This window comes from Oryzias latipes, chromosome 15 (genome assembly GCF_053564925.1).
Source record: "Oryzias latipes strain Hd-rR chromosome 15, Olatipes_Hd-rR_3.1".
Taxonomy (NCBI): Eukaryota; Metazoa; Chordata; class Actinopteri; order Beloniformes; family Adrianichthyidae; genus Oryzias; species Oryzias latipes.
This window is the reverse complement of record NC_136251.1, coordinates 8,863,616-8,876,107: the sequence shown is the minus strand read 5'-3', so window position 1 is coordinate 8,876,107 and position 12,492 is coordinate 8,863,616. Positions and strand designations below refer to the sequence as shown.

The following is a 12,492-nucleotide window of genomic DNA, read 5'->3' as shown; positions in this document are numbered from 1 at the left end:
AAGATGGAAGCTCAGCTCAAAAAGTCCATAACTAAGAGTTCCGACTCAAAACCAGATGGGAAAACATGATCAAATAGAAAGTCCTATTTAACTCTAATTGAAATTAGAAATTCGCTTTGGCAAACGTCCACCCATCTGGTCTCCATATATTCCACAAGAGTCTGAAGAGTCATATGTTATTGGCACTTGACCCCCGGGTCTGGGCCGTGCATGCCAAAACAATACCAGGACGAGCCTCCCAGAGCTGTAGTGGAACACAAATAGTAACTTGTAGATGCCATCAGCCGCCACTACAGAGGAGAAGGGAAACTGAAGGAGGAGGAAAAACAGCAGGACGAAGAAGAGGTGGAAATGGGTGGTGGCCAGGAAGCGGGACTCTTCCTGCCCTAATCACAAGTCCGAGTGTTTCCTTTCATTGTAGGAGCTCCAGACCCCATTAAGTCACAAGACCCCTGCATACACATCCTCCTAAGACAAAGTTCCTCTTTTACGGGCGAGACGCTGCGTTAAAGTCATACATGTTACATGTGGGTTTTTCAGATTAGGCCTCACAGCCATGTTCCCACATACTGAGTCACAGGTATCCTCCTTGGCAGAGGCGAGGCGCATTGTGCAGCCCTGCGGCTCTGCTCCCATAAACACTTCATTACGAAATCCTGAGGACACAGTAAATATTTGCCGAGGCCCTTATCAGCGCGCCTTATCTTGGCGTGAACTCCAGGCACCGCATGACTCCCGGGCGCTGTATTTTCTTTAAGCATTTGCTGCCCACGATAAGTGACGACAGCGGCTCGGACTTGAAAGACTCCTGGAAAGCCAGGTACAACGACGGGCTGCATCGAATGTAGGCCAGGCGTTGGCGCGCAATCGGACTTCAACTCTGTCCTCCCCTTAGCTGCTTGGCTAATCAGTCATGAGCTGATGGTACCGCCTTCCTAATCCACTGATGTCCCCTCCATTTCATCGGCTTTGTCCGGTCAAGAGAAAAGCAAATGTCATATTTCCACTTATGACTTATTAAAATGGGGTTTTGCTTTAAAACTAACTGGACTAAACTCCCAGTCACCCTTCAGTAAAAACTCCCCTCCACTCATAAACTTCAAGTATCTGCTCTCTAAGTACGAGAGCCTCTGTGTCGTAACACAATCCTCAAACTCGGCTTATTAAAAGATTCTGATCTTTCCAGCCTCCGGCTCTGCTCTCCTTCGCTTTTTGAGAGTGCAGCCCCCCCCCGGCCTCTTGGGTTTGTAGTTGAACGCTTTATGCAATAGTTGGGTCAGAGCTGCAGAGCAGCACGCATGGCGCTCAGATGACAGGCAGAGATTTGGGGAAATACCTTTCTTTAACTGATTTCACCGCCTGCCAGCCCCCCCCCGGTGCTATTCCACTTCACTGCACAAGGACACCACAGCCAAACTCTTGTGTTTTTTTCCTCAAAATTATTATTTTTTTTTTATTTGGAGAACTACAAAAAAAATGTACAGTACAAAGTTAACAGTCTCACACTCAATTTGTAGTGAACAGACTCCCCAAAAAACGAAAACATCACAACTCTCGTCTTTTTTTTTTGTCCGTTTGTTACATTCAAAAAGCTTTACTTCTGATAAAGTAGTCAAAAGTACATAGTGCGCATCCCCCTGTACCTACTATGTACAAACCAGACGTGGTCGTCCACTTTTCCTCCCCAGCAAACTCCGAAAAACTAGACTCTACACGAAAAGAACATGAAAAAGGAATGGGGGACAAATGGGAGAAGGTCGCTTCTGTCCGAGTGGTAACAACCTCAAAATCCAGGTCGAGGATCCAACACTACATTCAACTCTTGTAGAAAAAAAAAAATGTAGGAAAAATACTTTATTTGGTTAATTTTTAAGGCATGTAAAGATGGTGAACCCCAACAGGCACTACACAATAATACTGGGGCACAAGGGATTGCTACATTCTTTAGCACGTGGCTGGAATCACAGTGTGACCTCGTGCAAACAGGAGAGAGAGCAAAAAAAAATAAAAATACTTTTTGGTTAATTTATTGACTCGGGTTCTTTGTCGCTGATGTAGGTCAACAATAAGGTTTGGACGGTCTGTACAACCTCTGTTTATACATTCTACACACACGGCTAATGGGGATCCTCCAAAGAATAAAGAGAAATAATAAAGAAAAAAACGAAAAAAAACAAAGGCCTTCTAAAGCACTGACAGCCTCAGGAGCAGACAGCAATCATGCAAACTTTTGTTTTAATAAACGTAAACAAGGAACGAAAATTAATGAAATAAATATCACATACCTTCTCTTAAATTAAGATTTTGTTTTTACTCATTTACAATAAAAATAACCAAGTGAAGTTACAAAAAAAAGGAAAACAAAACAATATATATATTACTGTGAAAAGAACATACACTCCACTTTATGCAGATTAATAATGGCGATCATAATTTAAACATAAAAGAATATAGATCTATTGCTTCATCATACTTGATAAATACAGTATGGACACAAATTACCAATGTAGCCTATACTTTTTTCACAAGATAATAAATAAGTTAAATAGTCCATAGCAAGTTAAGCACCGCTATGTAAATCACTCGAAAAAAAAAAGCTAAAAAAATATATATATATATATATTCAACCATCAGCAGTGATTTCCCCAAACAAACCCAACTCAAGAGCTTTTCAACCAGGCAACACTAACCAAACCAACCACTGGGTGGCGCTAGAAGGCAGAACTGGAATGAAGGAAACATGTTACTTTGAGTCAAGGCATATTCTTGGCAGGATGGGAGGAAATCTGAAACCGCTCAGTCTCTTCTCAAGTCACAACTCCGGGAAAGAGGGGGCTGCTGCCGAGAGCCCTTGGGCAAGGCACTGATGGAATGCCTTCTGTTTGCTATCTAAGATTTAATACAGCTATGTTACATAGAAAGGAGAGAGAAAAAAATACTAGTCTAATGCCAGATCAAGGATACTTGAAAGCTTAACTGATCCTCGTGGGTTTGAGCCCCTCTCTTGCCCCCCTCCAGGGGGGTCGGAGCAGGGGTCGGCACCCCAAGAAGGGTAAAAAGTCTTGCTCAGAGGCACGTCGGAAGAGGTGCTCAGCCCCCCGAGCACCTCCATAATCCAAACAAACGGGTGGTTAGTCGTCTGAAATCGACAGCCGGCTGAAGATCGGCAACCGCCTCCCCGCGTCCAGACTCGGCGACTCGGAGCCGCTCAGGCTCCCGGAGGAGCTCAGCGACCCGCTGGCGTAGCTATCCCGGTCAGAGAGCGAGTCCGGCGGGCTCGGCGGCGGCTCGAACACCGGCGAGTCGTTGAGGCGGCGCAGCGCCTGCAAGTGGCTCATGTTGTAGGTGGGGGAGGACGGGCAGCCGCTCTGCATGTTCCCGAAGTAGGCACCTGTGGAGTGGTTGTTGTAGCCGCCGGGGGTGTGCACCGCCAGCGGGGCGAGTAAGGCCTTTAGGTCCTGCCCGGGGAAGGAGAAGGCACTGTTGATGCAGGGCACGGAGGTGTGGGCCAGGACCTCCTCGTAGAAGCTGGAGGCGGTGGAGCAGGAGGCCGAGGCGAGGGGCGGAGGGGTCCGGGACGTGGGGCTGTCGAGGAGGGGAGAGTCTAGTCCGTGGTGGGTGGAGAAGCCGGAGAAGCTGAGGCTGTGGTGGAGCTTTGGTCTGTCCCGCTGGGTGTAGCCGAGCTGCTGCGGCGGCAGGATGTCCCTCTGGCCGAAGCCGCTGAGGTCCCGGGCGGCGCGGGGCTCCGCCGCCTGCACGTTGGCGTTGGCGGGCGGAGCCGGGCGCCGCTCCTCGGCGTTGTGGATGAAGTGACAGCGGGGGCCGTAGGGGCAGAAGCCGATGGTGTGGAAGGTGCGGCACGGCTCCGTCTTGTACTTGGGGTGGCGGGACAGGCTCCGCAGCTCGTGGTAGCCGTGGGCGAACTGACACTTCTCCCCGTACTTGCAGGAGCCGTTCTCCTCGAAGGGCCGGCACAGCTCGGTCTTGTACCGGGTGGAGTTGATCTGGGAGCCGGGCTTCTGCTGCAGCACGCCCCGGTCTCCGTTCTCGCTGTAGGCGCGGTCGCGGAACTTGTTCTCCTTGTTCATGAGCGCCGTGGCGCTGCTGCCGCCGCCGCCGCCGCTCGGCGTGTTCTCCTTCAGGCTGCAGTAGGGCCCCACCGAGAACTTGTTGCTGTTGTTCATCGCCTCCACGCTGCTCGTCGAGTTCCTGCGGTAGAAGGTCGGCGTGAAGGGGCCGCCGGAGCCCGGGCCCGCGACGGGGGCGCCCACCGCCTTCTTATCCAGCATGTTGTTGATGTGGAGCGCGTTCATGTTCATGCTTTTGTCGTGCTGCTGGAGGGGGGGGGGAAACAGACCAACAGTTAACAGCAGTTCGTCCTGCAGCGTGACGGTCCTGCAGCAGGACATTTACCTTATAAAGCATGTCCATGTCGTAGAACGCAGACAGGACAGTCGCGGACATCTCTGATCCCCAAAGCTGCAGCCGCGCGCCGTCTTTCATGGAGAACCGAGCTGGATCCCTGGACGCACCGAGTGCTGGTTCGTGCCACGACTGGTTTTGGGGAAAGTTGCTGGAAAAAAAGTTGTACGTCCCTGGAAGAAGGGGGAAGTCGAGAAGGGGGGCAGGTTTGTGTCGATAGGCTGGAAGGTGGTTACGTCTCCTCCCCGCTAGAAGCGCTGAACCAGAGAGCTGCCTCACTGTGAGCCGGAGCCTCCGGCCCGGTTATAAACCCTGACTGCGGCCGGGACGCAAGGAAGGCGGTGCCAAGTGTCCCCCCCACCCCCGGAGCCGCCTCCTGGCGCTTCGCAAGAAAGTCCTCCCCTCCCGGGTTGGTCGCTTATTCTTCGACACCACGCCTTGAAATTCAAGCCGCGCAAAACCTCCACACCCCCCCGGAAAAAAAAAAAAAACTCCTACTCCTCCTTTTCTAATCAAACACTTTTGTGGAAGTGGGTTTTGCTTTTCGGGTTTCATGAACACGGAGAAGAGTCTGGAAACCGTTTGCCCCCCCCCTCCAGCTGCCTGTGGACGGGGTGAGACCACAGCTATGAGCGGGGAGCAGTCCACGCAGAATTGTTGGAATCCACTGATTGCATAATCAGCGTCCACACTGCGACAACAGTCCCATCCAGTCTGCATGTGCTCTTAAAAAAAATAAAGTTTAGTTTGCCGCTTTCGTGACCCACCTTTTTCGAAAGCCATCGAACTTTTCCTGTCACGTCCAATCTTTCTGGATCATCCAAAGCTCCAATTCCTCCGTTTCAGTTTGTTTTCTCCAAGTTTCAGAGGCAAAGGCTGCAGGAATGTGCTTTCAGCGGCAGGACAACACTGCCCCCTGGAGAGCAACGCGTGAACTGACACTAACATGACTAGAGCGCCATCTGCTGGTGACATTTAGAACTTGAATTACAACTAGAACAGAAAAGAAGTGATTCAAAAATAAGTTTCTGCTCCTGAATTTTCGATTAAATCCTAAAATAGAAGCTTTAGTCATGCATTTTTGGTCCTAGTCCTTAGTAATTTTAGATCCTTTTTTTAACTTTACAATTTGCTCTGACTTATCTCTAAAATCTGTTTTGGCTGCAATGCTCGATATCCATCCTTTTTGCACAGCCACAGACTTGTTTTTCTTAAACTGATATTCTTTCATTATATAACACAAATAGTTTCACGATCAACCAGAATAAACTAAATTCTTAGCAGTAAATTTAGTCTTTTTCTTTGTGATGGTAAACAACCAATGAGATTGGCAAACTCACCAGTGAGTTCAGCGACTACTGAGGATTAAGAGTGTTCTTACTTGACATTTCCACAACATAAACCCCTGCTGTTGCGGTGTCTGCATGAAATAATCTTCCGTAGATGGTAAAATGTTCACAAAAAAATGTCAAAGTTCTCTCCGTCTGCTTTTGGACTCCTGTCAGGCTTAAAAAGCAGAGTGGAAAGATTGCAGAATTGGCAGCAGAGGGTGGGACGTCTATATCAGGGCTCTGCAAGCTGATATTTTAGAAAGGACGGTGAGAGAAACAAACAAAAAAAATAACAAAAACATGGCAACATATGACCAGAAAATTGCAGGTTTGTCAAACACTGGTGCTCTTTTCTTCCATATATTATCGTAATTGGAGGAGTGATTGCAAATGTTTTTCCATTAATCTTTCAATATGTTCTTTCAGTGCTGAATACTTAGAGGTTAAAAGGAAAGGAAAATAGCAACAAGGACAAAAACAAGTGACATAAGAGCTTGGAATCTACTACTGCCAACCCTAAAATTAGGCTGAGGGCTGCCCCGGGACGATTTGTGCTGTGTAAAATGTTGATATACAGTTTAATGTGAAGGACAGACACTGAGAAATCCCTCGAACGCGTCCTCCTGAGGGAGCGCCCCGGCATCACACGGCTGGTTTGGCTGGAGGGGACGTTGTGGAACCTTACGTCAGGTTTTCTGCAGCGGGGCCTGAGTCGGCAGCATGGGACAGGCAGGGCAGCGGGAGTTTACTCACACACCCGTGCAGGACAGTGGTCCATTGTGCCTGCCGCCTAATTACATAAGCAGGAAAACCAGAGGGAAGCATAAAAACAGCCCACCAATGGGAGGAATTTTGCAGTAAATTAAACATCACAGGAGAATAACACCTCCTTTAAACATACAGTACGAGTCGCGCACAAACACAGCCCTGGTGACGTGTCAGACGCTCTGGGCTGGCGGCGCTGCTTCAGGTGGCGAGCTGCTCGCAGGAGCGGACAGTTTGAGGTGCTGCTTCACAAACATCCCGGCACAGTTGTGTTCCAACATGGTCATTGAAGCAGCGACTCTGATGCGGTTTAATCCGTTTAATTTAAAGTAAAAAAACAAACAAAACAAATATCTTTAGGGGTCGATGAGATTCTAAAAACATTCAGGTGGTAAGAATTACGTAAAAAAGTCTGATTTTTAACATCTGCTCACAGAGGTATCTGGAAAACTTTGTCCAGCCCGTTAGGTTCTGGAGCTCAGCTCCTCCAGCAGATTCAGAACCAGGCCGGCCCTGTGCTGCCGCAGCGTCAGCCGGGCGTGCTCGGCGGCGCAGCAGAACTGCGGCAGGGCCGGCAGGCTCTCCAGGGCTTGCTGGGAGCGGAGAGCCTCGGCTCGGGCCCGCGCCTCCATCAGGACCAGCTGCTCGGGATCCGGCCTCTCCTGGTCCAGCTGGAGAACGAGGGGGCGGAGGTGTCTGTGGAGCAGCTTCACCCACAGCAGCGGCTCGGCCCACAGGTTCCGATCACCCTTCTCGAACAGGAAGTCCTCTTCATCCTGATGAGAGCGGATTTCAAGAGAACACGTTTGAACAGAGAAAACAGGCTGTATGACTCCTGAAGTACACTCACCAGGCTGGAAGCTTCATCTGGACCTTCATCCTCATCTTCCTCTCCCAGCAGCCACTGCATGAGCACCAGGACGCCCGCTCCCATCTGCCCCCACAGTTCAAAGAGCCGACACAGGAGCTCCACGCCGACCTCCAGGGCCGCGGGAGGACACATGGGGACCGCCGCTGCATCTGAGGGGAAAGACGGATGTGAAAGAGCCTGTAGGGCTGATGTGAGGCCGCTTCTGAACAGCTGTTCTCGGTAGTGGCTAACTCTGTACATCCAAAAAAAGGTATGTGACCCCAAAGGGATGGAGGGAACCAAAAGGCCCAAAGAAGCCTCTCCTTCAGCGCCGTTTTCACTCACTGTAACTTCATCGAGTTCTTCTCTGAATTCCACTAACAAAATCTGCTTTGTTTTTTTTCAGTAGTTGCTTCAGGATATTCCAGATGACATTTAGCTTCAAGTTCACAGAATAAAAACAACAAAAAATTATTTTATTTTTTTTGCTGATGTTGAAAGTGTAATGCGCTTCTGTGAAAGAGGAGTTCCCACCAAGCTGCTGATGACACGCTGGAGACACAAAGGTGTCATAAAATAATCACTTCATGACTAAAAATGTTCTATTGGAATCAAAATCCAGTGGTTTTACATGACAAACCCCTGTAAAGTCCCACTCCAATCATCTATTGATCTGTTGTAAAATTGTTCCCCGTGGTGTTATTATCTGGATTATGACGTTTTTAGTCAAAATAAAAAAACTTGTGTCGTTTTCTAGGACATAGTTTGTTAAAAATTCACCTCTGAGTCATGGGAGGGAATGTCGGCACCGAGCATCCCCGCCCCCCTTCCCCTCCCTGTTGCTAAGAGCTCTCTGCTGACCTGCTCTCCAGCTATCTTACAGCCCCTCACACCCCCATCCGAACATTAGAGGAGTAATAAAAATGGCAGCAATATTGCAGCTATCCAGTCGTCTAGTTTGGATCCAGATTCCAGCTCAGACGAGGAAAACAAAGACGTTCATGGATCTATTAGTCTGACAGTGGATGCATCAGAATGGAGCTGATTATAGCTTCAACGTCACAAATACAATATTTTTTAAACAGAAGTTTTTCATCTGCTCCTGATTCACAACAATGTGAGTAAAGAAATACTCAGAAATGCAATTAGAATCTTAATTTTCTTTCTATATGTCCTTATCAGAAAAACGCCACAAGAACATGTTAAAAAAAAACATTTTTATCTGAGTGTATTTAAAAAAAAACATGCCACCAAACTTACTCAAATAAATGCTTCACAACGTTCACTCGCCTGAATATCAATCCTGTTTTTTTAGTTTGATATTCCCAAAATGTTCTTAAATGGTTACATCGTTTGCACTTTCTGTCTGATAGAAATGCGATCTGGATGGTTTTGAAACAGCATCCATGACTCAAAAAGATCTATAGCTCAAACTTTTTCGGAGAGAGTCTGAGGCTTTATGGGGAAAGGAAAAGTGCCGGAAGGTTTTGATGTGTGCCAGAAACCATCTCGAGCAACCAGACACCAAAGGGTTCCTTTGAAATCTTTCACGTTCAAGTACAGAATCCAAAAAGAGGCATTTTAAAAGCAAAGATGAAATGAAAATGTGGATGAGAGCAGGAATACCTCCTTGCCCTGGTAAGGGCTGGAGCTCGTGGAGTGGCCACATTTGAAGGATCCAGAAGTGACGGCAGGATCCAAAGTGTGCGTGTGAGCCTTGGATGGCTTTCTGGGAAACAAAGCTGTAACTCATGTAACCGACCATCATCAGGGTGTGCGCCTGAGCAGAATCAAAAACACCCTGCGAGTTGCAGCGGCGTGCTCCTCGCGTTCTTTGAGGTCCACAGATATGAACCTTCAGCGTTCCAAAAAACTCGGTTCAAAAGTGTGGGAGACCCGGCCTTTCAGGCAGTCACTCCCTGACTATGAAACGCCCTCCCCCCTGTCCCTGGAGATGAACTTAGGTGAGTGTTATAAAAGTCAAGTTAAGACGTTTTTATTTAGAGGAGCCTTTAGCCATCTTTGTCTGTGATATTTCTCAAAGTAGGAGACATGTTCTATGTCTTTGCATAGTTTGGCCGGAGGTGCGACTTATACTCAGGTGCGACTTATTATCGATCCTAAAAAAATAAATAGCAACAACCACTAGAGGGCGCTGTATGTGTGTGTGTCAGTATTTGCTACTGACAGCAACGCAGACGAAGAAAAGCCGCTCAGTCTTGTCCTAGCTTTGGCGGAATTGTTCAGGAGAACCTCGTCTCCCGGGACGACAGTGTTCCCAAGCAGAAGAGCGGCTTTAAGACGGTGTGTGAGCTAACTTTTAATGGAGAAATGCTGCGCAGTCCTGAGAAACCGTGTTGACAATCATGTGGATTCACGTTTCCAATCGTGTCCAGACAAAATAAAAGCTGATGTTATTCCCACATATTTACGCTTAGTCAAGATGCACATTGCAGCATTTCCCGCATGGATTTGAACTGCATCCACGGTTAAATGTTGGCACGTTTTAGCCTAATCCTTCTTCCGGCTGCGTTTGGCCATGAAAAAAAGCAGTGGCCGCATGGATTAGAAAAAAATATATGAGCGAACGGGCCCTTAATAATAACCATAACAATAATAAAATAACGTTTAGAAGATCATCTCGCTCTGTGCTGCAGGTTTGCTTACAACGGAACTCAATATTTCTTCTTCTACAGTCGATTCTGGTATTTCTGAGAGTTCTGCTCAATGATTTGTTCCGACCGAAAGTGTGGCGAATGTAAACGCTCGTTATAATCGGATCAATGGGTCCATGGACACAGTTCAGGTCTAATCCGATCCGATCAAAGATATTTTGCACACGTAACCATAGCTACTGTCTGTGAAAAGTGCTAGAAAAATAAAGATTTACTTACTAAGCCCGTAATACTAGTGGTGGTGTGTTTTCCTACAGTTTTCTAGAAAGCACTGCAGAGGACCCACACACACACACACACAAACACACACACTAACAAAGGCAAACGGTGTCTACAGCCGCCGCAGAAGCAGTGTGTGCTTTAAGTATGTGTTGTTCCCCCACCACAGCTGACACCCTGATAACACCAGAGACTTGAAAAGGCTTTGAGAGGCCCTAGCCATAACACTGCTGCTGTGGGAAGAGCGAAGGTGAAGGTATCTGGACCCCCGTCCCGTTAACGCACCCACATGAGCACGGGAACTCAGATTGGTTTTCATCTTCAGAGAAGAGGCGTAAAATCGCAGCAGAGCCTGGAGTCTGAGCGCATGGACTCCGGAGCCCCTGATTGTAGTGCATTAGAGGAGATTCAAGAGGTTAGGAGCTTAAGTAACATTTTTTTTTTCTTTAAAGAGGGGCTACCTCCCCCAGGACAGCCCTACCTCTGAAGTTGGGCCTCAGGAGTGTACGCCCCCCCCCCAAAAAGAAAAAATGAAGGGGCACAATAGGAAATTTTAGCTGTGTTCAGTTGATCTACTTTTCTACAGAGGTTTTACACGTCACTTAAAGTGATTTCCCTCCTCGAGTTCTTGCTGCAGAACACCTTCTTTCTCAAGAGGATAGTGTTTCACGCCGTTAGACGGCTGGGTGCGACTTTTGGCATCAGTTAGGGAAAAAAAAAATTGAGGTATTGTTTGGTGTTGCAAGACTGTGAGACCAAATGAGGGGACAGTATCAGCTGGTGAACAAATGCGGTGAAGCTGCTGATGTTCCTGAGGTCTTCAGAGCAGAAACAGAGGTTGTGTCTGAATTCCCTACTCACTACTTAGTGCACTAAATGGGGCGTTCGCTGTTTTTCTTTAGGAATCTACAATTATAAAATCTAGAGCTCTAAAAATTTCTAAGAAGTCCCTGCAAAAAGTTAGTGTGCATCAATAGTCACTATATCAGTGAATATGGACCACAATGCATTGCATTGGAATGCATTTAAAACAAGTTTATTTGAAAACAAATATTTAAATGGATGTCTTATCTATCATCCATGTTTTAGCTATCAGAACCCAGTGGATTCATAAATAATGTTTGTGACGTCATATTCGGTGTTAAAGAAAAAAAAATATAAAAAAGTATTGAGCATTAGGGACGCAGAGATTCCCTTTCTCCATGATTCGGTTTAAAATTTGATTTTTGGGTCACGGTTTTTGGATTTAGTTTTAACATACGATTTGTGGATTACAAAAGCACCAAATAAATCTGAAAATCCCTTTTTTTTAATGAGCTAATAAGCAACTAACAATGAAGAAAACCATTTCAAGTGGTTTATACTAAGTGTAGTGTATTCTAATACACAAATAAATACTTAATCCTTCTTTAATTTAGCAAATCACATGCTTGAGACTTTCAATAAAAGAAACAGATAACAGATACAGTAGGGACGCAATGAGTCACTTTCCCAACGATTCGGTAAAATGGCGTAACGTATGGTTTGGTTTTGGTTTGAGTATTGTTGCATCCCTAGTGAGTACGTCTCCAAATTGGGTTAAAATCCAGGGTACTAGATACTCCCACTATATACTCTTTTAATGAGTAGTGAGGGAATTTGGACACAACTAGAAACTCTAAATTTATGTGAAACATTGAAAAGAGTTTGTAGGATTGTTTTCTGTCACGGTCTTAGAACTTGTGTCTGTTTTGCTTTTTTAAGAGAAACGCTAGTAGATCAATAGATAGTAGAATTGAGTGAATTCAGCTGACTAAATAAAACCCCATACTTTGGGTAAATGGTAAAATAAAAAATTACCATGTAGTAGAAAAACCCTTTCGTTAAGTGATTCAAGTTGTTGGATCCATTTGCCAATAGAATTCAAAACAAGTATGTAAAAATCCTGTCTAAGCCATGAAACCTTTGGCGGGACGTCCGTTAAAAACCCCTCAAACAAGCCAACATCTTCCAGAAAACATCCAAAGGAAAAGAAAATGAGTGCATTTGACTTTTACACAGTACCAACATTAGGACCTTTCTGCTTTTATCTTTAAAGAAGTTTACTGCAGAGACCTCACTGTAAAAACAGAATATTTAGAAAGTAAAAAGACCCTTGTTTGAAGAATGGGTTAGAAGAAAACTCATCTTACTTTCTGTTTTGCAAGAAAACAGCAATCTTCATTAGTTCATTGATTCATAATTCCTTAAC

The 12,492-nt window shown here is 46.3% G+C and overlaps 2 protein-coding genes across 4 annotated transcripts in view; both read right to left on the bottom strand.

The window, feature by feature from the left end:
• Nucleotides 1-1,419: 1,419 nt before the first annotated feature.
• Nucleotides 1,420-5,074, bottom strand: zfp36l2 (ZFP36 like 2 zinc finger CCCH-type). Of its 2 annotated transcripts, none has more exons than XM_023963490.2 (2): nt 4,414-5,074; nt 1,420-4,334 (listed from the first exon to the last, which is right to left on the bottom strand). In XM_023963490.2, the coding sequence occupies exons 1-2, from the start codon at nt 4,501-4,503 to the stop codon at nt 3,132-3,134; spliced, it is 1,293 nt and encodes a 430-aa protein (XP_023819258.2). In that variant the 5' UTR covers nt 4,504-5,074; the 3' UTR covers nt 1,420-3,131. The 2 variants fall into 2 exon arrangements, with proteins under 2 accessions (XP_023819258.2, XP_078787804.1); XM_078931678.1 differs by having other exon boundaries at nt 1,420-4,331; nt 4,414-5,049.
• Nucleotides 5,075-6,822: 1,748 nt separating this feature from the next.
• The window catches only part of thada (THADA armadillo repeat containing), a 125,150-nt gene continuing 119,480 nt past the window's right edge, over nt 6,823-12,492 (bottom strand). For both annotated transcript variants that reach the window (XM_078931674.1, XM_023963169.2), the window contains exons 37-38: nt 7,369-7,538; nt 6,823-7,294 (exon numbers count right to left, since the gene is read on the bottom strand). In XM_078931674.1, coding sequence (XP_078787800.1) covers nt 6,983-7,294; nt 7,369-7,538 — 482 coding nt within the window. In that variant the 3' untranslated portion in view covers nt 6,823-6,982. The remainder of the gene's footprint in view (nt 7,295-7,368; nt 7,539-12,492) is intronic.

What these genes read in the sequence shown, in the direction of transcription:
- zfp36l2 (XM_023963490.2), bottom strand. Translation starts at nt 4,503, where the DNA reads ATGAAAGACGGCGCGCGGCTGCAGCTTTGGGGATCAGAGATGTCCGCG. An exon ending in ACATGGACATGCTTTATAAG is followed by an intron (nt 4,335 to 4,413) that starts GTAAATGTCCTG and finishes CCCCCCCTCCAG; the next exon opens with CAGCACGACAAAAGCATGAA.